This window comes from Schistocerca gregaria, chromosome 4, assembly GCF_023897955.1.
Source record: "Schistocerca gregaria isolate iqSchGreg1 chromosome 4, iqSchGreg1.2, whole genome shotgun sequence".
Taxonomy (NCBI): domain Eukaryota; kingdom Metazoa; phylum Arthropoda; class Insecta; order Orthoptera; family Acrididae; genus Schistocerca; species Schistocerca gregaria.
Genome location: NC_064923.1, coordinates 431,278,565 through 431,304,470, shown reverse-complemented (window position 1 = coordinate 431,304,470; position 25,906 = coordinate 431,278,565). Strand labels below are relative to the sequence as shown.

General features: G+C 43.7%; 1 protein-coding gene across 5 annotated transcripts in view; it reads right to left on the bottom strand.

Annotated features, from left to right (window-relative positions):
• The window catches only part of LOC126268147 (ETS-like protein pointed), a 739,728-nt gene that overhangs the window by 85,717 nt on the left and 628,105 nt on the right, over window positions 1-25,906 (bottom strand). For all 5 annotated transcript variants that reach the window (XM_049973680.1, XM_049973679.1, XM_049973681.1 and 2 more), the window contains one exon: window positions 18,843-19,043. In XM_049973680.1, coding sequence (XP_049829637.1) covers window positions 18,843-19,043 — 201 coding nt within the window. The remainder of the gene's footprint in view (window positions 1-18,842; window positions 19,044-25,906) is intronic.

Genomic DNA, 25,906 nt, shown 5'->3' with positions numbered 1-25,906 from the left:
ATACCAACACGTTAACGCCTGCCTTTAGACTGAACTGTCTCTGAGTGTACTAAAAACACTCTCATAGGTTTTGCCTGTCTTTAATGAGACTGCCAAACTAACAGAACATGAAGTATCTGCCGGTAAATGAGCAGGCGATAGCAGCCGGTGTCAACTTGGAAGAGAATAAAAGCTTTTGCATATAATGGCGCATCATGACGAGGCGAAGTTTCGATCAAACGGAAACGGTAATTTGTTCTGGACGTTAATACGCAGACCGACACTGGTGGTTAACAAGGCGTAGAGCAGTCCTTTGCCTTCGCTGGACGACGTGTGCGCTACAGGAGCGAACCGCCCCACCCTGACCCGGGCGCAGCGGCGCCGCTGCCGCAGGCGCAGGCGTGGGAGCCGCCGGCGTGTTCCGCGGTCGTTTCCCCGCGGTCGAGGTCATCCCAGCCCCGCTCCGGTGCCCATCCTGTCTCCTCACCTCGTCATCACTTTGTTCGGCCACAACCCAAACATAACGTGTGTAACTGGTGCTTCCGCTGAATGTAAGTTAATCGCTTGACTGATTACACACTGTCTGACCGAAAGGATCTGGCCACCCCTACGTAATGCAGAACTGGCCACTAGATCTCACGAAAGACGGACACGCCAATATAAAAGGAAACGGGCGTGGGGGGGGGGGGGGAATACTGTGTTGTCAGTACAGAAGGAGTAACAGCAGTCTGGAGACCTCAGTGGCTTTGATCGTAGACTAGTCGTTGGATGTCACCTAAGAAACAAACAAACGATACTTCAACCGTCCTGAAGCCCCCCAAACTGACTGTTGATGATTCGATACTGAGGTAGAAACGCGAAGGGACGACCATAGTTATACCAGGATCAGGTAGACATCATGTACTGACGAACAGGGACCATCGGGCACTGAGGAGGTTGTAAAAAAACAGCAATTACGCGCGAGTTCCAAGTGATACCAACAGGCCAACTGGCACACCACTGTATGGGGTACAATGGTCGAGCAGCTCTTCATAAGAAGAATTCTTAGATTGTATCAGCATGACAATGCATCCTGTCATAAAACAGCATGTGTGAGGCGAGGCACCAGTTTGTGGACAACAGCCGTCCAGAGTGGCCGAGCGGTTCTAAGCGCTACAGTCCGGAACTGCGCGACCGCTACGGTCGCAGGTTCGAATCCTGCCTCGGGCATGGATGTGTGTGATGTCCTTAGGTTAGTTAGGTTTAAGTAGTTCTAAGTTCTAGGGGACTGATGACCACAGATGTTAAGTCCCATAGTGCTCAGAGCCATTTGAACCATTTTGTGGGTAACAACAACTTGAAGTGGAATGGCCTGCCCAGAGTGCAAACTTGAATACAATGGAGTAGCTTTGGTATGAGTTAGAACGTCAACTTCACTCCAGATCCCAGCTTCTAACATCACTGCATTCTCTAGTTTCGGCTCTTGAGGAAGAATAGTCTATCATTCCTTCACAGTCAGTCACCCACCTCATAGAAAGTGTCCCCAGCAGGGTTCAAGCCCATAAAAGCGAAGTATGGACACAGACCCCATGTTAATGTCCATTAACAGGCATCCCGATACTTTTGATCAACAATGTATGTGATTTGTTTGTTTCGTGGCCGCCACAGTGCCTGTTCTTGGCAAAACCCAGACAGTGAAATAAATGGGACACTCATGGATAAGAAAACCCGATTATTGTCTGAATTTTTAGTTTCGAAGGGCATTTCTTTTAAGGAACGGTTAAAAGTTACCACACAGGAGCTGCCGCGTTCAAGAGTTTTTAATACACTTTTTTCTGCTTATTTATGCGAAATTTTCACTCCCGTGCTTGTTACTGTCTAAAGGCCGTCAAGCTTCCGTTTGTGGCTACACTCACTAACATGTTTCTCCGCTTAATTTCTGTACAGGAAATGGAATACTAGCAGACTTCTGAGTGACAAGAACACAACAACTGTAGATAGTTTTCCACAGCTTTTTTTATATATTGCTCTACAATTGGTCGTCAAGTGATGTGGGACAAGTATAAAGGTAGGTGTGTGTGTGTGTGTGTGTGTGTGTGTGTGAGAGAGAGAGAGAGAGAGAGAGAGAGAGAGAGAGAGAGAGAGAGAATGGTGCTCTTACGTAGTGACTTCAAACAGTAAGTTATAAACGTCGTGACACGCTAAGACCATTGCGCATGAGGAGAGGCGCACAGTCAGAAGAGTTTACATGTTTCGGGTTTCCTGCACAGACAGTTTTGCTGCAGTCCGGGTATAAGGCGCGCGCCTGAAATGGCGCGACAACTGGAAACGTATTCCAAAGCTGTACTTGGTGGGACAGCACGATTCTCGTGGGCAAAACGTCTAAATTGCACACAGATTCGCCGTGAAATTCTGCCGGTATATAGACCAAATGCAATATCACGCAAAGCCGTGGTGAAATCGTGCCAGCTGTTTTGCCAGGGCTGCACTGGAGTGGGTGGTGCCGATCAGGAGGTCCAGATAATACACGTTGCAGTTTACATCTTTTCGGCAATCTGAAATAACTTGTTGGGGGCAGATATTTTCCAACCATGACGACATTGTCACAGTGGTTCTCGAATGGCTCCGCTGCGTGGCCAGGGAGTGGATTTCTGGCGTCAACGAATTAGAACGACTGGTAGAAAGTTCCAACTGTTGTTGCAGAGACATGGTGACTATCAAGTGAAATAGTATCGTATATCTATATCACTTTAAACTACAGTGCAGCATTCAATAAAAGCTACTTGGTCGGCCTTCCACAATATTGTGTAACTTACTCTCTGAAGTCCCTTGTATACATTTGAAAGTGCGCGTTAAACACATACAGGGTGTTTCAAAGCTGTGCGACAAATGTCTCGTAATATATCACGTCATGAGTAACAACTTCTGTTAGAGATAAAATGATTGCTGTGGCGTCGTTTAAGACTGTTTAGGCCTCTAAGAGGCGGCAGGCCGTAGGTACTCTGGGGCTTTCGTTTGCATGTACGTTGCCTATCGCCCAGTCACTTGCTCCTTGTGATAGCCGGTAAGCTATGCATAATTGGAGTTCTTGATTCGCTTCTAAAATATCTTCCTTCAGTTAGAGACATACATTCTTATGGATTTCCCGTTGAAAATCACTATCAATTTTTGGGAGTAGGTAGTATTCTGTACAGAAGGCCCTGCTACTTTGGTGCAATCTCGTCGACACATGGCTGGGGAATACTAAAGGGCTCCGAGCATTGTTGGTGGAAGAAGTCAGTGAAAATTTTATCTCTAGCAAAAATTTTTCCCTTTGATTTTATCTATCACCACTAGATATTTATAGAGAAGGCTTTGAAACATCCTTTATAACCATCTCCACACTTGCTTGAAACAATAGAAAATCAAAACTTGGTGGTCACAAAGGGGTCTGAACTTCTCTCCCAACAAACAGGAGTTTGAAGTCCAATTTACGGCGACATATTACTGGGCGCCAATACATATCCACATTTCTCTCTCGGCACTGAGGTGTACAGTTTCGCTTATAATCCACAAACCAGCGTGATCTGCTTTACGAAATTAGTGTACAGAGTGCGGCAAAATCTGAGGTAAACGTTTCGAAGCACGGTTTCCTGCATCTTCTTCCTGCCCAGACGGCATAACATAAGCAGCCAAGGTTTGAAATACGCACAAAATGTATACATAGGCTGTAATCGGAAGATAATATGCGTTTCCATCAAAGCGTTTACTAAAAATCTTTGTGAATTGTTGCAGGGTACTTTTAAATCTTTGCTGCCCGACAGGACTTAAAAGTCCCGTTCATTTTCTGGAGTCATAAAACAGCATGCAATTGAATTCTTGTACTATCATCCTGTCTGGACGCCAGTCTATCATTACTGTGGTACAGAAAACTCTTTGGTTGTGATAGTTCAATGTATCTGTCCACAGATGACAGAAAACAACGACACACTGTGTTTTCATTTCATCACAACGAAGTACGGACCTTGCCGACGTAAAAGGACATTGTTCTGGGCGCTTTGATGTTTCTAATCTTGTTTCGTATTGTTTGCGTTAACGTATACGGATATTACTAAATCCAGTAGCTAAAGAGCCCTATCTTCCTGTGTGATATCAGGAGGATTCATCTGATCTGATAAACTAACACTCATATTTCTTATAGCTGCTTAGAGCGAACAGTGAAGGTGGTTTGGTTGTCTAGAGACACGCCAACACTGCTGTCAACAGGAAGGAACGTATGTAAATACACATCCACCTTCTCGGCGCAACGGCTACTGAAACTCTTTTAATGTGCTGCTACGGTACATCATGCCACTACATACAGATACCATTATTGTTACACAAATCGCTCAATATTGCGCCCGTCAGTGTCCAGAGGTCTCAGAAGGCGCAGGATTACATTCTGCAAAGCAGAGCGAAGCATGTCCGTAGCTATGCTGGCTACCTCTCTTGATATGCTGCGCTTCATATCAGCACTTGTGTGAATGTTTCCCTGGTAAACCCCATCCTTCAGGTTGCTCCACAGCAAGAAATCACAGGAGCGTGCTGGCCAAGCATTTGGAAACGCTCGGCTGATAAGTCGATTGTTTCCAAATGTGTTTTGGACAAGCAGGTGAACTTCACGTGCGACGTGCTGTTGGGCCCATCTTGCACGAAAACTGTTTAGTTCAATGCATCTCTCTGCCGTAAATGAAATGCTGGCGAAGCACATCGCAGTAACGCTGGCCAGTCACACTGCACGGCTCTGGTCCTTGAGCGCCAACCTGTTCAAAAAGGAATGGCCCATTGATGAACGTAGCCATGAAGCCGCACCATACGGTGCAAAGTTCACCAAACAGAGGAACTTTATGAACAGTGAGTGGAGGTGAAGATCCTCATACTCGACAATTCTGTGTGTTCCACACAGCCGTCAGAAAAAAAAAAAAAAATGATCGTCTGCCCACTGGATGGCCGAGGGCTAACCCTCGTCAACTTCAGTCCTTGCGAAAAAGTGGAGAGCGAAGTCAATACATCGTTGTGCGTCCTGTGGTGCAAGCTGCTGTACGATATGAATGTTGTACGGACACTATTCGTGAATGGTTCGAAGCATTTTCCGTACTATATACCACAGAATGTTCAACTGTCGTAACACAGCACGTGAACTGCCCGAAGATCAGGAACTGCGCGCAGTACACCAACACCAGATTCGTCATGAAATACGCCTGGAGAAACGGAAGAATCACAACACCAATTTGATCAACCACGTGTGGTGCAACCGGTCGTCGGCCTCTTCCCGGAGCGATGCCCAGTTCTCCATTTTTTTTCGAATTTCATCATCATGCTCCGCACAGCAGGTGGAGAAAGAGAATCCTTTCGTAATCCTTTCAGTTGGCCATATTATCGAAGTGCAGCTGCAGCAGTACTGTTGTTTTGATAACGTAGCTTAATCAATAATGCCCTGCTCCTTTTGTCCAAGCTCAAGTTGACACATTAAAATTTGGTTTAAATGTGTGGTAAGTTCCTATGGGAACCTAAGGTCATCGGTCCCTAGGCTTACACACTACTTAATCTAACTTATGCTAACGACGCCACACACACCCATGCCCGAGGGAGGACTCCAACCTCCGACGAGGGTAACCGCGCGAGCCGTGAAAGGCGCCTCAGACCGCACGGCTACCCCTGACAAGTTAACGAGGGCAATGTGGCTAGTCAGGTGTGTGAGACTATGAATCACGGCGAAGGAAAAATTTAATTATAGCCATCCAGTATATGTGTATATATTTTCTCCGTCTGGTACCGCATACATTGCTGTCCTTGCTGGACAAGGATAAGGATATGGATTGTTATTATTTAGAATGATGGATCCAAGAATTAACCGTGAGTAACAAAATCCAAAGTAAGGTTCGTGACGGAAATTTTGAAGGTATTTATGTCGATTAGCAGTTTGGCGTCTGAATCACTACATACCTTACTGTAAAGCAAACTGCAAATAGCTTCGGCGAAACATTCCCAATTTTCAAAACTTTAGCCACAATCATCAGAATAAATGGGGAATGTTCTTAATGACAGTAGAATCCTCAACAGACATCATACAGCGATTCAGAATTACCCCTTCTGATTTGCATTGATAAAAATATCGCATTAGTGACTTAGGTGTCCAGCAACCGCCCTGTGGCGTACTTTAGACAATAGACGTATACTCCGTGCTTGATTCGGGGTGGGATAGCTGCCACTGGCACAGACTGCCACTAATCAGGAGCACGCACACAGAAGGTGATCTCAGTATAGCTTCTCTCCCATCCACAAAACTAATCAAACTCAAAGCCTTTTAGTTTATTATCACGATCGTATAATTACTGTGCCTCGCGTGAACTGCGCATTTTGCTGAGGTGCGGCATCTTGAACGTGTGGTACAATGACGAGCTGCGGCGCCAGCACCAGGCCTCTCCGACCGAAGACCCCTGCAGATCTGCCGAAGATGAACAATAGCGATCGATGTCCGGCGGCGTATTAGGCACGCCCACTGCCCCGCGTAACAAGGCGAGCAGCCAGCTCGTTACCGACACGCCCCACACGCCGACGCCGGCGCTAACGAACGCCACCGCCTGCCTTTGTCACATCCAGCTTCTCTGGGGTCACTCCAGGTTTCTAAGGAAATAATATCCAGGAACACGATTCTCGCGGTTTTAATTCTGCAACCACCACGTGGGCGCCAAGCCAGTGGTTGTCCACTTCTCCAAATGAAAAAAATAGTGTTTTACAGGATTTACTAAGAGTTCTGAAACCATTATTACACTGCTTTCGTTCCCAAAATTGAGAAACGTTTGGAGCTGAAGGAGAAGCAGAAAAATGTTAGCCAGGAAGGTAGCTGCGACAGCAGTTGTTCTTGGATGCCAAGAACGCAGAGATCTGCATTCGTCTTTGTGTCTGGTAGACGTAGAAGCCATGAACCCACTGAGCAGTTTGGATCCAGTGTGTAGACTTCTTGTTTTCTTTTTTCCGATAATCGCTTCACAGCTATTTTGTATTCGGCTGCCAAGGCTGAGATAATCTGAACTTTAGACGTAACTGTATCATAATCCGTACGCAGTAAAATAGCAAATCTCAGGGTGGAAACATATTCCCAATATCTTTTAAGTTAATGAACTTAAGAGAGTATTAAACGTTGTGATAAGAAGAAAATTCCCAATATGATACGGACATGAAATATTGTAGAATTATAAATACAGTCACACTACAGGTAGTAATCAAATCGTTGAAGTCCGAAAGGGATATCTATCTGCAATGGCGATACTCTTACAGTTGACAAGTTGCAATAAGAACAAACGAGAAGAAGGGCTGACTTACGGCGTGTCGATAAAGAAGTTTGGGAAAGAAGTATGTCCTACTCTCAGCACGCCCACAGATAACTGAAGTGGAAATCACTAAGTTTAGTTATAATTAATGAGTACTAGTCGGGCCGGCCGCGGTGGACTCGCGGTTCTAGGCGCGCAGTCCGGAACCGTGCAACTGCTACGGTCGCAGGTTCGAATCCTGCCTCGGGCATGGATGTGTGTGACGTCCTTAGGTTAGTTAAGTTTAAATAGTTCTAAGTTCTAGGGGGCTAATGACCACAGCAGTTGAGTCCCATAGTGCTCAGAGCCATTTGAACCAGTACTAGTCGGTATGACGAAAATAAATTACATGAAGCAATAAATTCGGCCAGAAATGAGAGCAAGATATCTACAAGTGGTGGAGAAAGGTGTGGCTTGAAAATTGAGGAAAAACACTATGTTGCTGCTGTTAAGGGACTTAAATCAAATGCGGCAAACGTTTACTTCGTATTATGGTGCCGCCATCTGCAATATGAATTGTCGCTGTTATCCCTAAATCATGTCAGGCGTTTCATTGGGATGCTTATCAAAGCTAGCTACTAGCTATCCGCACACAATACCAGCGTAGCCGGCTGAACAAAAGGGAAATAAATACTTTAATATGGCGGGAGAAGTGGGTGGTTGCGAGACGTGAGGGTGAAAGAAAACATATAAGAAGCAAAAGAGAAAGATTGCAAGTAGTCCCGTAAGTAGTGAAATGCGAACAGTCAGATGTGCCCTACTCGAGCCATAACGACGATACCAGCAAATAACGAAAGCTGCTGACGGGATGGAGGTGCGCTATGCTTCAGCTAGGTGGTTTCTGCACGCTTTCACCTGGCTGTCGCACTGTGACTGGCTACGAATGCCGGGTGGAGCCACACCACACCCACCACTCACTGCGCGTTCTCACACTGCCTCTCACTGCATTGCCAGGCACTCACAGTCTGCTGCCGGCACGACAACTCCGTGTCCACATCATTTTACCAACAGGTTCAGTATGCAATGCACATTTATGAGTGGCACTCTCTTGCACGCAAATGTGTGCAAATTAAGTGTCCATTAATTTCTTTGGAAAGAGGGAAAGAACATTTACTTTATTGAACAATGTGAATATCGTTTATAGCCAAAAGTTTCCATTTTGTTAGTCCGTTTATGACTTGATTATAATTAATTCCGCATCTTTGTTAACAGGATGGACAATGTACCCATCAATTCAGAAACAACATTTATACGGTTCCAAAGTCAGCCTCGGAGAGCAGTTCTGAAACTAAGAATGCAACTATGACGAACAGAAGCTGTTTCCTAGAGACTGGAATGAGCAGTTTCTGAAGAACTTTACTTCTTTTAGATGTAGCACTCGCCATAGAGCAGCAATTCACTCTGACTACTTTTTGAAAGCCGGGCACCGCAAGGAATAGTGACCTAGTTCTGGGCAACGGCTAAAGCGGTCGTCACGTGTAACGTCTTAGCTAAAGCTCACGTGGTGATCTACAAGTTTTGTGACGTCACTTCCTGCTATACCACGCTGCGAAGACATTTCGTCAGGTAAAACGCAAAACATTTCGGCAAAGTGCCATGTGCAGTAGAATCTACAAGAAGAGAGAACGCTCCCTGCATAACAAGCAGAACTTTCGACACGTCACATTGTATTTTTCATGTTCAGTAGAAGCCCATATTCGTTGGGTTTTACGCTCTAACTTACACCCTATGAATATATGCTGTTTCTAAGCATCAGCATATTGATTGTCTCGCTGTTATTGGTACGATTTGTTAAAAAAATGATGGGAAAGTCATTAATAGTTAAAGAATTTTAATGTTCCGTTATTTTTATGTTATAGCCCGTCTTTTTGAAAGCGCGCCATTTTAAGGCAACGACACATTGAAGATTCATGAAAAACGTGTCGCTCTTGTTAGGATTTGTTATAATTAAACCTCAGTTAATTATGTATCGGCGATTAAAGTTTTTGAGAGCTCGCAACGTAAAATACGAGGTCGCTCGTTGCAGAGCTTCAGTGTAGTGTAGTTTGCAGGGGGCGCCAAATTACTGAACAGTGAGTAGAGGGTTAGCGTCCCTCTACATTCAATTTTTTTCTTCACTTTCGTGTTTTACAAAAGGTTGTGAAGCTTTCTTATGAAATTACTAGAAATAATTTCTGTAACGTCTGATGTTACGTAAATATAAGTGCGCTCTCTGTGAGCGGTAGTTTGTTCGATTTTGTGAAATTCTATAAACTGATGCCCCTACTGATTGGACGTGTATCTTTTCCTCTTATTACATGTTCACGGACATTGCAGTTTTTATTTATGGATACCACAGACAGAACGACATGACTAGCATATGAACATGGGAGGAAATGCTCGTTTTAACAGAGTTGAAGTAGAAATTCTACATTCGTAAATTTTCGTGAACAAACAATGTTTTACGAGCCAAATAAAGCAGACAACTGCTGCTGGAGAGCGCAAAATCACGTTAACCAGCTAGTCTCACGTGCCGACGGCGCCGTTTCTTATGACGTTGGATATACCGCCCGTGTGTGTGTCACCAGTGACGACGGCTTTAGCTGGTCGCTTTATCGTCACATAGCACATGTCTGTTGCTTTGTATGGAGGCCACTGCATTCAAATTCTTCCTACCACGAACGGTCCCCCGCTCGCTAGTCATTGTTTTAACGCATCCATTATGTTCATCTGCTTCTTCCTCTACAGTTTAGCATCTGTTACTGCAACCTGACTGCCCATAATATATGTTTTTGAATCAGTCCGTCATATTGTTTTATCTTCATTTGCAGGTTCATGAACGTTTCCAGTACCCACGGCAAACAGCTGCCAGCTTGCGTCGGAAGACGCAGTACCGGCAGATGTCTACATGCAACCGGTTCGAACTCACTGTGCACCTCAGTTCCCAACGCTGATTTCCTATAGTCGCCAGTCGTGACAGGTAGCTAATGTTGCACATTTCCTTCTTCCTACACTGCAAATATACAAGCAAATGTTTTAAAAAATATCACCAGTTTAAAAAGTCAGTGATGATATTCAGATAAAAAAACATGCAGAAACTAAGTACATACGTAAACAAACTCACAAACTCAATAACTATTAAGCTATTTATAGAATGACTACTTGAACGCCGCATTGATGTAAGTTAAATAAATAAATAAAACATGTCAGGCTTCTTCGTTTCTAAGACTCTTCTCTCGGTATGTGGGTAATTTGGAAAGTAGACAACAGCACGGGTAACTGCTAGTCTTATTTCAGCGCGGAGTGAAACTTAATTGTGTCCCCCCCCCCTCCTATTTAAACATTAGGCATACCAGACAGTAACTTTTATAAAATTAAATTTCATGATATAAATGACGTTTGTACTTCATGTAAAATGGTAACAAGCACAAAAGAAATGAGTGGAACAACAAAACGCACGTCTTTCTTGTAGGCTACGGCTATTAGCAAGCAAAGCGAGCTACGCGCGTTCGATGTGACATTGGCTGTACCGAATAGGCAGAAGCCTTCACGCCTCTATGATTAATGGACGGCAGACAACAGCCAATGGTGCAGCCGTAACGTAGCTCTGTATTACAGTCTTGCAACCCATTCTTAGCGCCTTCAGGTTTATATACATTAATAGACGATGTGTGTTAACAGCAGTGTGAACGGCCCACGTAGCTATCTTGCAGACGATTCGGCGTTCTACAACATTCTATTATAACTTTTCCTCGTTTGTTCTTCGTCAATTCCCATTGGGTGATCAGGAGTTTGAGTTACGTCCTTAACAAAATAACAGTAATTTTACAATACTGCCAGAAAATAACTATTTTCACGACGCCAACAGATGGTGCCACTTCAACATAATTTGTCATCATAGATATATTTTTATTTTCACCAACATTGAATTTTTTCATTATCTAAGTGTGCATTATTGCTTTTAGCACGGCTCCGAATAATCTTTGATTAGGCATTTTGCAACAACTAAAACACTGGTTTTGAAAGCAGTCAAAAGAAGGAACACCACGAATCCCTGTACTTCTTAGCGGTCTATAACTTTCTGTTCTTTGTTTTGTCTTTTATACTATAAAGGTATTTACCAAACTTGTTATTAAACTTCATACCGAAATGCGAGAGCCATTGGTGCGTTGTGATGTGAACAGTCCAGTACTCAATCATCGGGGAATCGATATTCACATGTTGAAGAATTATTATAGTTTGGTGTATAATTTAGAGCGTTATTTCCCGTGAGCTTCAGAGAGAAATCGAGTGACTCAGAAGAAACACTTGCCACGATCGTGTTGCAGTTATTGATTTCCCAGGCATTAAATGGTATCTGTTAATGATGGTAACAACACTAATTAGGTCGCATCTGGAGAATGTAAACTGGCTAGGAGTCAAAATTGTTTCTGAGTGTGTGTACATGTTTCACTTCTGCAGTTACGACGACTGTGTAATGGTGTTTGATGAGTGCAGAACTGTAGTGAAGCTGTAGCTAGCTTGTGCTGCAGCGGTCCCCGACTGCGGCGGAACTGGACAGATAGCGGTGGTCTGCTATCGCACAGTATCGCAATCCGCGGTGGTCTCGGGAAGTGCGCCTTGTCGCCGGAAGGCGCGGGTACAGTTGGGGACAAGCTTGTTGTACCACTGTACAGTCGCTGTTCTTTCCAACGACTCTTCGAGTGTTTCCAGGCCACGTCCTGGATCCCTATATTCTACCGTCGGAAAGCCGTTGCTGTTTATTTAATAATGATAGTGTAGGCAATTCCTCTTTCTCTATAATGGCGCATGTCACCATGCGAAAGTAATGGTCACTGCAATACTTCTGCACCAAGGAGAGCGCTTAATCAATCAAGCGACTGTAAAATTTGCACACGAAAACAGCAGAGATTCACTTGAGTTCGTGCGTGACGTTGTTTCAGAGGATGACTTGGAACCAATGTCTTGGCTAATTATAGAATGATTTAAAAAAAAAAAATAGCATTCCAGATACAAATCCGGAAAAAAGCTGAAACCGCGTTTAAGTAGGACCTTATATACTCAGGTCTTACTTAAAAGTCTACAATTAAGTGCATAATATTTGAAGCTGTTAAGGCGATTTATCAGTTAGAACGGAATGTTGTCTTAAAATGTAGCTCCCAGCAAAATTATGGAAGTAGTGAACGAGTGAGGGCGGGAGGGAGGGAGGGAGGGAGGGAGAAGAGAAGGTGATGCAGTACGTTGGCGACGGCTCGCCATCCCGCGCAGGTGCTCGCCCCCGCCGCCGCACAGTTGAACGACTCGCCACGTACTGACGTCAGCGCCGCAGCCCTTATTCGGGAGCCCACGTGCCGGTCCCGCTAGACACGGCACGTCGCAGGGTTGATTGTACTCCGCTTCAAGGTGAGCACCGCAGCTCGATCCACCGCAGTACCACTGATACATAATAAAACAATCTGCGTGTTTAACAACAAGAGCCACATCAGCTTACGTCTTAGGTGAGAAATATCTGCGTCAGCTACAGATTTAAATACCTACGAAAGATATGAAGCGGCACGAGCGCCAGAATGAAATGCAGGGAAGGCGGGTAGATTGCTCTGCATTTCTAGTACGATTTTTTTTTAAGCTGCTGTTGTAATTTCCGGATCCATTCATGGGGTTGAAGGGAGGCGTGGAAAAAATTCGCTGCGCGGATCGCAAGAAGTCTGTATAGCAGACAAGGAAGAAAGGGGTCAATGCTGTGGTTAAAACTTAAGTCGCATAACTTTAGAGAACAGTTATTCGAAGTGGACTGGGCACCAACTCTGGTGCCTTCTAGGTACGAGGGTCACTCCAAAAGAAATGCACACTATTTTTGTAAACATTCATTTTTCATTCTGCATGTGTGAAAGTTTTACAGTGTGTAGATACATCCTTCCCACTTGTTTTCAAACTTAGTTCAACTAGTTCCCGTGAGTGGCGCCGTCACAGCATGTCTTCAAGATGGCTGCTACACTTGACGTTCGTCAGAAGCAACGTGCTGTCATAGAATTTCTGTGCTGTGAAAACGAGGCAGTGGGAAACATCCACAAGAGATTGAAAAAGGTGTATGGAGATGCTGCTGTCTATCGCCGTACAGTTAGTCGGTGGGCGAGCAGATTACGTGATGAAAGCGGGCACGGCAATATTGAGGATTGTCCTCGCAGCGGCAGGCCTCGTACTGCACACACTCCAGACAATGTGCAGAGAGGTAACGAATTGTTGACTGCTGACAGACGCATCACAGTGGGCGAATTGTCACGCTACGTTGGGATAGGGGAAGGAAGTGTTTGCAAAATACTGAAAGTGTTGGCTTTAAAAAAGGTTTGTGCCAGTTGGGTTCCCAAGATGTTGACAGTGGCTCACAAAGGAACAAGAATAATTATATGCAGCTAACTTTTCGAACAGTGCGAGAATGGTGGAGATGAATTTCTTGGAAGAATTGTGACAGGTGATGAAACATGGCTCCATAATTTTTCACCAGAGACAAAGAGGCAATCAATGGAGTGGCACCATGCAAATTCAACCAAGAAAAAAAATTCAAAACCACACCTTCTGCTGGATAAGTTATGGCTGCGGTGTTTTTCGATTGCGAAGGACTCTTGCCAAATCGAACCACCATAAATTCTGATGCATATGTGACAACACTGAAGAAACGTCAAGCTCGACTGAGTCGTGTTCGACCACGTCGGCAAAATCAGCAGGTTTCGCTGTTGCACGACAATGCACGGCCACATGTCAGTCAAAAAACGATGGAAGCGATCACAAAACTTGGATGGACAACACTGAAACACCCGCCTTACAGTCCTGACCTGGCTCAATGTGACTATCATCTCTTTGGGAAACTGGAAGACTCTTCGTGGAGCAAGGTTTGAAGATGACTCCCTTGAGCACGCTGCCAAACAGTGGCTCCAACAGGTTGGTCCAGAATTTTATCGTGGGGGTACACAGGCGCTGGTTCCAAGATGACGTCAGGCAGTTGAGAGGGATGGAAATTACGTGGAGAAATGAAAATATTGTTCCCAAAGGATGTATCTACACACTGTAAAACTTTCAAACATGTAGAATTAAATATGAATTTAAAAAAAATAGTGTGCATTTCTTTTGGAGTGACCCTCGTATATCCCCCTTTGGTCCATGAGAATAAAATGAGACTAGGCCGCGATTTTTCTTCGCTCCGGAGCTGAATGGGAGTAGCTGATTTTGGTACAAGCTATGAATAAGAAGTACATTAGATTATCCGCAAGACATCGTCTAATGCGGGGCGATAGATATTCATCTAAATACGTACTCAACAAGCCACCTTACGGTGCGTGGTGGTGGGTACCATGTACCAGTACTGGTCACTTCCTTTCCTGGTCCACTCACAAAAGAACCGAGGCAAAAACAACTATCTATATGCCTTCGTACAAGCCCTAATTTCTCGTATCTTCTTGGTCCTTGCGCGAAATATGGATTCGTGTCAGAAGAATTGTTCTGTAGTCAGCTTGAAAAGGTGTTTGTCAATAATATACATTTTTCGTGGACGTACTTGTCACAGGAGCCTGTGCTAGTAGTGATGAATGATTTCAGATCATTCAGGAAACACAATCTGTTTTCTATTCCTTTAATTTTCCCTCTTACTTGCTGTCCCTTTCAACTATTTTTTGTTTGAATCTTCACTTTAAAAACCTAACAATGGTGTCTAATAAATTTTCTCATCGGAGCTCTAGATAACAGTTAAATTTCTACTAAGTATTTTAGTCAGCAGATGTTACCGTAATGTTACAGAAGATAAATTATAGGAGGTAGGGAGAGAGCCAACATTTTTTTTTTCATTTGTTAGTAAACACACAGTTGTCATATTCTTTTTATTTTAAAGGAAGTTAACAACAAAGGAAATTAGCATACCAGCAAGTTGAAAATTGTAATATTTCATAAATACTTTTATTAACAGATGATACTTTTTTTTTTTACAACAAAATTCTCTAGTGCCGATATTTCAAATTAGTATGTAGTCATCACAAGCACTTACACATGCAGTCACCGTAGACACACGTTGGAAGTTTCATGTGAACTGTCCACAGAAATTTTGGAAGTGTTTCTGTAGATTCTGTATAAAGTATTCTACCTAGTGGTTCCTTTAACAGATTCATTTTGCAGTAGATCTGGCTCACTGGATGTTAATGAAATATAATTATGGCTGATACTCAAAGTGAGATATAAAATTCTGCTTAAAACTGCTCTAACAGGACACCGTCAGTGTGCTACATGAAGGTGCGGTTTTTGTAGAGCTGATACGACATCGGCGGAAACAAATAAATTAAGGCCCACAGCGTGCTCTTGTGTGGCCGGACATCACCCTGGGCAGGGAAGTAGATCAGCAGGAGAGAAAGTTGGCTTACCCCACGTCAGACAGCCGCACGCCGCGCCGGGCAGTAATAACTGCCTGATGCTGATACTCGGTTGCGGTCCTCAATAACAAAAGATTGCAGCCTTCCTGTAACCGCAATTACACCAGTAGCTGTCGGATCGCCTTCTAGAGTTGTAGTGCTCGGGAACAACTACAGCCCACTTCTTTACTGTTCTCGTTGGCGAGCAAGTCGTCGGCTGCAGCAGCCTGCGCCGGGATGCAAAATAAAACACTGTGGAGACGCAGGGCTGTAAAATCTCCTCTTTTTGTCCGTGGTCATTTTCAGAATAATTACTTCCATAAATTCGTGTGCTACAGTGTTGTTCAGTACTCATTCACAACCAGCTGTGGGGAAGAAGACTTAATTTTACGATCGCGTATAACGAGCCGCCGCACACGTATTTTAAACATGATGCTTTTGACTTGGGATTAATTGTCACAAACTGCACGTATCTCATGCTGCTTCACAAGGTTCTGGTATGGGAGATGAATAAAGTGTCATGCTGCAACATAGCACAGGGCGAAAACGGTAGTTATGGTATTCAATCAAGCATAAGTTTTACAATTAAGTGAAGCTACTTATCGTCTGCCATTTGATTGGTCACTAACGCTGAACTATTTTTTAAGGTAGTTCTGGCCAATGTTTGGAGAACATAAATCTGGAATTAATAATGATCACGTTATGTGCTCTCAGTTACTTAACTTAAGCACACTGTCGGAAGTAGTCTGTTTATCTGTTTACAGTAGTGCTCTCCAAGTTTTCAATATTCACACACAAGCAGGATTTCTGTTCGACCAGGGGTACGGATCTAATTAGTTAATTTCATGTATTCTTTTAATTTCGTTCTCGACAGGCACAGTTCTGCGCCTGAGACAGAAGAGTACAAAATTCTTCAATTGACATTTGCCATCTCTAACAAAGGAAGCATATACTCAAAAGGCTCGGCGAGTTCGGTCGTATTTTGTAGCACGTTAGTACGTACCTATGCATCCACGTAAAAGGCAACTGCTCTAATACGATACGCTTCTCTAGCGTTTACGAGAAATCAAGGTTCAAAATTTTCCGAGCCTTTTCAGTGCCACACGAAAGAGCCAGCCTTCGACGAGTGGCGTTCGCATAACCGGGTAAGGCAGCAGATCGGAAGTCTACCCGAACTGCGTTCGAGACATGCATATTTTTCCTTTATAATCTTTCCCCAAATACTTATATCGTAACAACAAATCCCGCTTCTTCGGAAAGAGATAAAAAAAATAATCGCTTTGGTATATAAGTGGGCAGGCACAATTGAGATGTAATAACGAATAGTGGTGAAATTAACATTGTTTTTATCTTACAAAGTTATCGCAGTTACGTCATTACACTTTCAATTCTTCGTAGTCACTGATAGACCGACAGCCACTGGAACGGAATCTAATTCTAAAAACATGAAAAACATGGAACAGACTAGCACCAAAAACATTTTATGAATGCCACTTCTTGACACCAACATTTTACTGTCTATAATAATAGAGGGAAACAAATACCTCATTAACACTTGTATGTATGTGGCCGTTTCAATGTAGGTACGAATAGCAGGAATTCTGGACTTATCAACTGATACAGCACCAGGGGGTAAAAGACTAATGCAGTCTTCATACAGTTGATACTGCTGCGAGGTGTGACGTATGCAGCGTCGCAAGGCTCATGTGCTACGGGACGCCAGTCCAAATCCGACCGGCGGCAAATTATTTTTTATTTAGTACTTATCGTTTCTGAGAGGTTCTCGGAAGAGCTCATGTTTGTATATTCCGGTCCGTTCAGTTGGTTTCTGTTTTGGCTGTACTTTCGCATTTGTACTTCATTCTGGTTAAGAAATGACATTGTTTGCTGGAGACGCTGGGCACTTCAAAACGTCTACCATCGCCGTGGCTTCAATTAAGTAACGTAACAACAGCCGCTTACACGGACGCGACCCGGAATACAAGCAGTACGTTGTTCCCCTGGTCGGTATATTCAGGACACCAACAGATTCCAAGCCAGCAGAAAGTCAGCTGCACATCAGGCATCCACCTGTGTTGTCTCGGGATGCTGGTCATGACATGGCGAAATGAAAAAGGATTCGCCCGGATCGTCAAATACAGCAGTTGGGACGACATGATGTGTTTGGCAAATGTGTACTTTTACTTGAGACGGCACAGTTCAGCTGTGGTTCAAGAACAACGAAGAGCACTCAGTAGGTAGGGTAAATTCCAGACCGAACTGAAGAAAACCTTTGGCGATAATTAGCAGCAAGTCCACTTATCGGAAGAACAATTGGATAGGGGGGAACGACAGTCCTACATATGGAATTTTTTGGTTCTATACCACATTGTGAATACGCTAACAAAATCTCAAACTTGATGTAAAGGAGTCGCTGAGGACATGTGCCAAGCTTTTCCGATCAATGATATCACTCTGGGTCTACTTCAATGCAAACGCATTCTGGAATCGCTTCAGAAAAGTTTTGACTTGTATAGAAGTATACATTGCACAGCAGACATAACGGTGTAACGATTCCTTGTGATACCTCGATACAATTTTACTTCTATGATTGCCATTTTTATTGTTGTTTCTTTACGAAGAAATATGTTTCACTCAATTTGGTAGAAGAATGGTAAAAAAGGGCAAGACTTGAACGCAATACGAGCAGACCTACTGCACTAGCCTGTCTGGTATGGGATTCAACAGTCTCGTAAAACTGTAAAGTGCCATTTCTCGAAAACGCTAGAGCAGAATTTGTTGCACCAAAGCATATACAATAGTCGTAGGGAACATGGCTAAAATCGACGATCCACTGAGTGTACGCTTTCCCTATAAGAAAATTTTTTATCATTACTCGGCAGCATTTATCATGAAAGTGTATATGACGTTTAAGAGGATAGAACATGTGCGGCTTTCGGTATGCTTGGCTGAAGCTCCAGTTCTGTTTTGGTACGGACGCTCAAAAAGGTTCAAATGGCTCTAAGCACTAGGGGACTTAACATCTGAGGTCATCGGTCCCCTAGACTTAGAACTACGTAAATCAAAGGACATCACATACATCCATACGCGAGGCAGGATTCGAATGGAGAGCAATGTAGCAAGTGAATGTTTCTGGATGTGGATGTTGAAGAGGTATTGTTTGTTGTGTGTTTCAGACCAGTACCTTTCTGGAGGATCTCGAGGTGCTCCCAGAGGATGTCGCCCATGAAGGGCGGCGTTCTGGCGAGGAAGGCCTCCTTGCCCATGTTGCAGATGTCCTTGCCGCGCATGTGCAGGTGCTGCATGGTGACGCCCTCCAGCGAGAACTCGCGGATGGCCCACGACAACCAGTGAGCCACCTGCGCCTCCGACCACTGCCTCGGGTCTGCAACACAGCGCAACCAACGTTTCAGTTAGCACGCTAACATGCGATTCTGACACTAGCCCACGTTGCTGTCGACGGATGCTAGCTGAGTCAACCTGAGCTAAAGGAAATGGGTAAACAGATCCAGTTGTGGCAAAGATGCTCGTAGTCGATGTGGTGAGGAATGAATGCGAGCCCATAACAGCAAACACAGTACTCCTGCTTCCTTAGCCAGCAAGGTATCATATCATTAAGTGAATAAATAAACCAAACATCTGAACAAAAGCAGACGGTTCTAAATATACAGAGATTCAAAAACTGGCTCTGAGCACTTTGGGACTTAACTTCTGAGGTCATCAGTCCCCTAGAACTTAGAACTACTTAAACCTAACTAACCTAAGGACATCACACACATCCAAGTCTGAGGCAGGATTTGAAACCTGCGACAGTAGCGGCCGCGCGGTTCCAGACTGTAGCGCCTGGAACCGCTCGGTCACCCCGGCCGGCTACACAGATTCATATTTTAGTTTCGATGTGAGCTCAATTTCGTGTAAGCATAGTAATTTGACTATCAGTCCAACAAAAGAAAATTTTCACTCGAACACTGTTCAACTACGTACAAGGGAAACATTAGAAAAACCGTTATCATGTATCAAATGTTGCTGCCGTGCTTTTATGACATGCCAATACTATCTTCATGTAAAGCTAAAACAAGTTTCCTAAAATATGTTCGGCCTAAGCTTTTATTTCTGGTGAAAGTAGACGTGGCGAAATCTAGTAGCTGCATGCTGCAGTTACATATGTTTATCCAACACGTTTCCCGTCTGACGGTTCCTTGATATCGCAGAACGTGTCATATCAGCAGATCTCTTCTTTTAGTGGAGTTACGCCATCAGTTTCTTCCGTCTTCCACACTCCAGTTCCAATCAGTGCCTCCTCATTAGTTATCCGACTTACCTATCTAATCATCTTCGGCATGCTTCTTGTCTGAGCCGGCCGCGGTGGTCTAGCGGTTCTAGGCGCGCAGTCCGGAACCGTGCGACTGCTACGGTCGCAGGTTCGAATCCTGCCTCGGGCAGGTTCGAATCCTGCCTCGGGCATGGATGTGTGTAATGTCCTTAGGTTAGTTAGGTTTAAGTAGTTCTAAGTTCTAGGGGACTGATGACCACAGTAGTTAAGTCCCATGGTGCTCAGAGCCATTTGTACCATTTTTTTCTTGTCTGAACTGTTTATCCTCCACATTTCACTGCCGCGGTTACAGTTCAAGCAAATTATCTTCAAAAAGAGACTTCCTGATCTTAAATGTATATTCGTGGTGAAAAAACTCTCTCTTTTAGAAATGCATTGCTTGCTATTGCCAGACTGCATTTTACATCTTCTCTATGTAGACCATCGACAGTTATGTTACCCAAATGCTAAAACTCATCTACTACTTTTAGTAACTCATTTACTACTTTTATTATCTCATTTCCTAATCTAACTCCTTCAGCACCCCCTCAGTTATTTCGACTACATTCTAGTTTTCTTTTCTTCCAAAGCACTATGCAGTTGCTTTGCTGTCTGACAGAATTACGATCTCAGAGACAGACCTCAAAGTTTTAGTTTCTTCTCCCTGTACTGTAATTCCCTTTACAAATTTCTCCTTTGTTTCTTTGACTGCTTGCTCAATACGCAAACTAAATAACATCGGGGACAGGCTGCAGTCCCGTTGGACTCCTTTCTCAACTATGGTTTTCCTTTCATTCGCTTCGACAAATGTTACACTTTATAGATATGAATATTCCTGCATTAAATACTGAAGAACTTTCATAAATTCTTCTGTAACAGAAAAAATTCTTATTAGGCATTTTCTCCTTAAAATTTACATAGCTTGACAAAGATATTAGGACAAGTTTAATACAGTAAGGAAGCGTCGTTACTGCCTGTGAAATTTAAATCTGATTAAGTGTATTACCGTGAAGGTCATGTGAAATTAATGTGGGGAATATAAAATTGTCGCTCGCACGAATGTGGAAAATTGCTTGGACTGGACACTTTCACTTGCTGGGACCCCTCTGAATTGTGGAGAAATACGCGTTTTTGTGGCCTGGTTGTGGCTACTAGCAAGCCACGCAGTTTCCCACTTGCCTTCACACGGGTACTTCGTCATTCAAGGTGAAGGCTACACAACAGGAACACAACACTGCCATCGAGCTCAGATCGGCGGCACAGCAGTAGTGGTACCATCAGATTGTTATCTGTGATGGTGACAGATGTTGCTGCGTAGGGAAGCCTGTCACAAGGAGACTTAAGTAACGCAGCTGTGCAAATGAAAGTGCCCTCAAAATCCGCTGCACAAAAGGAAAGTAAGGAGATTCAAAGGTTCTACTCGTCCACGTCCGTGTAAAGGTCGTAGCGTACACACTTTCGTTAGGCCACACGATTGCTTGTACGGTTGCTGCTAGGTTGCCCTTGAGGACATGTCCGACAAGTACGAAACGAATTCCTTATTTTTTGTACTATGATTTAATTTCACCTTGTCTAAGCGCACCAAATACAGCGTCATACTTGCGTAATTCAGACAATAGCTACACTTCCAATCTGTTAGTGTAGTTTACATTTCATGCTACAAGTATTAAGTACATTGATCCCGTTTTGAAGCCAAAGCTTCAGCCTTCTCCTATAATTAAACATAACAGTTATGGACAGAATCGTTATTGATCTAAGCGATAAAGTGAAAAACTCGTTCAAATTTGATAAACATACCAGTCGGAAGCGCATCTACTATTCACCATTCCAATACCTCCCTGTCTTCCGTCCTTCCATCACGCGCTCGATACTTTATGACATTTTCATAATACGAGTAAAAACATATATGACGAAACCAAGAGAAAAATTTTCTACACAGATGGAAGTGAACTTTAGCGCTTCGAGAGGTGTGTTGTACGTTGTCCTAATATGCAGTGTACTTCAGGAATAAGGATTGCTTTTTTTTCTCTCTGCTTGTTAATGGACGTTTTATCTCCTACCCGTAACTAATCGTTTATATTTTACCGCGCAGAAATATACTATAGAATGTATGTGATTAACTCTAGGGCCGTTCTAGTCTTCCCTTTAAAGGCACTGCCGAGGATGTCTGGAGAATACTGTGTTACGTACATTCACGTACTACTTTTGACAGGGAATACGTTTATGAAGAAACAGACTGTCAGATGCTATAACTGGAATTAAATAATATTATGCTTAATGGGTCCACAGTTAATAACCTAACATATCCTCAGTGCAAATTCTTGTAGATGCCGCAAGGGCGACAAACAAAAAAACTCCTTATTGGTGAAATCAACAACTACTATTTGGTTTTATAGTTCTCTGGTCCTATACTTCTTTTATTGCATATCTTTTTGATCTTGACCCTCCTTCCAGAGAGTCATTAACGTCCTACTGGGAAGGCTACCGAGTTCATACTGCTTAAGAAATCTTAACAATAGTAGTTTACAGCGGAGTGTGGTCGTCTTCCGGATGCAGCAACCATTTAATGAAGATCGTTAATTGTGTTTATTTGCAAAGTATTATAACTTTGGAACAAAGAACCAAAATTAAATGCAACGTCGTCCATAGAGAATGTTGTGTAGTATAATGACAACTATAAGATAATTAACTTCAGGGCAAGCGAGAGAGTCCTCATACTTTTGGCTCACAGTGGAAAGCAGTAAATCAGGTTACTGGTCTGAGATCTGTTCGCTGTGTGATATTTGCTACGGCTATTTTGTAGTACTTATCCCTCCGGTGGAATTTCGCAATCTCAAGCACCAGGAGCAGCAGCTGCAACAAAGTCTTGTTGAGTTAGTTTCATTTTAATAATTTACGACACCTATTTAATTCTTTACAATAAAATTGATATAAACGGAGCGAAATCACTGTTGGAGGACGACGAGGCCATCCGGAAACGCTCGGTTAAACGACAGCCCATTATAATGTCGATATTGTGTAATTCTTGTAGCTGCCTTGACTTAAAGAATAAGGTCTGTCAATACGTGTGGTCGGTAGTCGGATATTTAATTGGAAGAATGAACTTTCTGTTGATATTCATGTCGTTAAAGACAAAGCATTAATTTTGTTATGGAGCTCAAAAGTTACTCTCTTATGACTTCCAGATAGTCACCTTTGTTTTTCCTCTTAATATACTCTAGCAACCCCTATGTTAAGTATTTGACTGTATTACAGTATATCCTGTCGATGCATCCCATCATCTGCTAAACGTGGTAACCAGAAGAGGTTGCTGGGATACATTGACAGGATATATTTGTAGTGGGATATTACATCGATTACAGGGGTGAAGATGTAGCCGTAATTGCTCCGAAATCAAAAATGGCTCTGAGCACTATGGGACTTAACTTCTGAGGTCATCAGTCCCCCAGAACTTAGAACTAATTCAACCTAACTAACCTAAAAGGACATCACACACATCCATGCCAGAGGCAGGATTCGAACTGCGACCGTACCGGTCGCGTGGTTCCAGACTGTAGCACCTAGGACCGCTTGGCCACTCCGGCCGGCACTCTGAAATCGGTTGCAGACAAATTACAGCAATAAACGCAGCTGACTATGAGTGGAAAAGCAGTGCGAGAGTAACCTTTATGCTCCGTAGCAAAATACGAGTATTTCGCAACTAACATCCTCCATTTCCAGCGCGATGGAAGCAATAATATGAAGCATTAATTCCCACACAAGTTAAAGGGAAGGCAAAGAGGGTAAGAACGGGCCAGCCGCGGTTTACTACGAGAGTTAAAAAGTTATGGAAAACGTCAACCAGGACCGCCGAACGGGATTATTAATAACGGTATGGCTTTTTTTCCTTTTTTTAATGCTTGGTTTGCCTCTTTCTGAAGATCCTACTAATGGTCAAGTCTTATTAGTCTACTAATGACGCAAGGAGCAAGAACCCTTATACCCGCATCTTTTGCGGTGAAACCGACGTCGCAAGCTGCAACCACATCGAAGTTTTCGTTTAGGATGAGAAGCTTCCACAACAAAAGAAATTCCTTTGAAAGTTCTCGTTCCGAAAAAACCGTCGACTAAGCCACAGTGGGCCTGCTGCTACCTGATGCGGCCTAGAGCTGGAAATCTGCGGCGTTATCGGCAGCGCCAGCCTTACGGGACGGCCCGAGGAATGGCGATAACGCCACCGGCACGTCAGCTCCCGCCCGGCAGCACGTAACAAACAAACCGTTGTTATCACACGGGAGCGGCTGGTTACTGGAGCGCGTGAATCACAGCCGCACTGTTAACGTGGAGTGACTTTGACAAATGCGCGTACAGTACGCGAGGTTTTATCGCACAGGCCTAATGTCGCTGCGGTTGTCAGTTGATGTGCCAGACACAGAAGTCCAACGAAAGTACTCGGAACTTCATTTTTATGTGCAAAGTGAGATTTACGATGGGTAACACTGACATTAGGTAATTCTGCAATGAAGCTCTAGGGGTATTCGAGTGCATGTGTGAAGATTCCAGCAATTGGACATTTGAAATTTTTTTTCTGGTGTTAGTTCTGAGTCATTCAATTTTTTGGGGATTGGGGGGGGGCGGTGGGGGGAGGTACGAGGAGGAGGGGGGGCGGTGGAGGGAGGTACGAGGAGGAGGGGGGGGGCAGAGGAGGATGAAACTTCTTAATGCCGCAACCTGAATATCGTCGTCTGAGTTGGTGTATTGATGGAAATTTTTATGGCTCGTGGTAGTCATTGCACATGTGTCTGTCGAGTCAACTCAGTATGCACTGAGACTGTTTACATAAGTTGGCTGGTGTCTGGATTTAGTGAAATCCTCGTAAGCTTACAGCGTTAGCCGTGTCTCAGAAGGTTACAGGAAACGACGTAATTAGAAATGGTTCAAATGGCTCTGAGCACTTTGGGACTTAACTTCTGAGGTCATCAGTCCCCTAGAACTTAGAACTACTTAAACCTAACTAACCTAAGGACATCACACACATCCATGCCCAGGCAGGATTGGAACCTGCGACCGTAGCGGTTGCGCAGTTCCAGACTGCAGCGCCTAGAACCGCGGCCGGCGACGTAATTAGAGATGGAGCAAACTATTGTGAAAGTTGAGAAGTAAGTTTATTCCCAGGAAGTGAGTCCTACGAAATGATGAAAATAAACTATTTACACAATTTTGTTCGTTAAACAGGCCATACAGGCATGGGAATAGGAATTAGTTACCAGTGTCGTATATACGTCTTCAGGGAAAAGCAAAATTTGGTCAAGAATGCAGAACGAACTTTTGTCCGGGTTACGAACGAAAGTTGTGATACACCTCATGACACACACACACACACACACACACACACACACACACACACACACACACACACACACACTCTTGTAAATCATTTAGTGGCAACTAGACAAGAAGTTAATCATCACAAAGAAAAACAGTTAAGCCGTTTTATTTCAGTAAAAAAAATATCATTGCTGAAGTTAATAAACGAGTGATATTTTTTTCCAATCGTCCAATTGTTCACGGAAAGGAAACCACAGAAAAATAATTATTTGCGACATTTAGCTACATCTTTCTCCTACCCCTCTACATAGTCGCCGCTTCGACTTACGACATACGTCGTAGCGTGTGGTTCCAACTTTGCGATAACCTCACCATAGAAGTCATGTGATTTTCGTTAATTCCCTACGCTGGTCTGCAGCTCATTGTCTGTGCCGAAGTACTGCCCTCTTAGCCAGCGGTTCATGTAAGCGAAGAGATGAAAATCAGAGGGTGCTATAAGCCCAGAAGGTATGGTGGGTGATGAAACACTTCCCGCCGTAAACGCTGCAGGAGTCTTCGTTGAACCTGCAGTATGAGGCCGATAATTGCTGTGGAGAAGAAAACGCACAACGGTTATGTTTTGTGGGCTG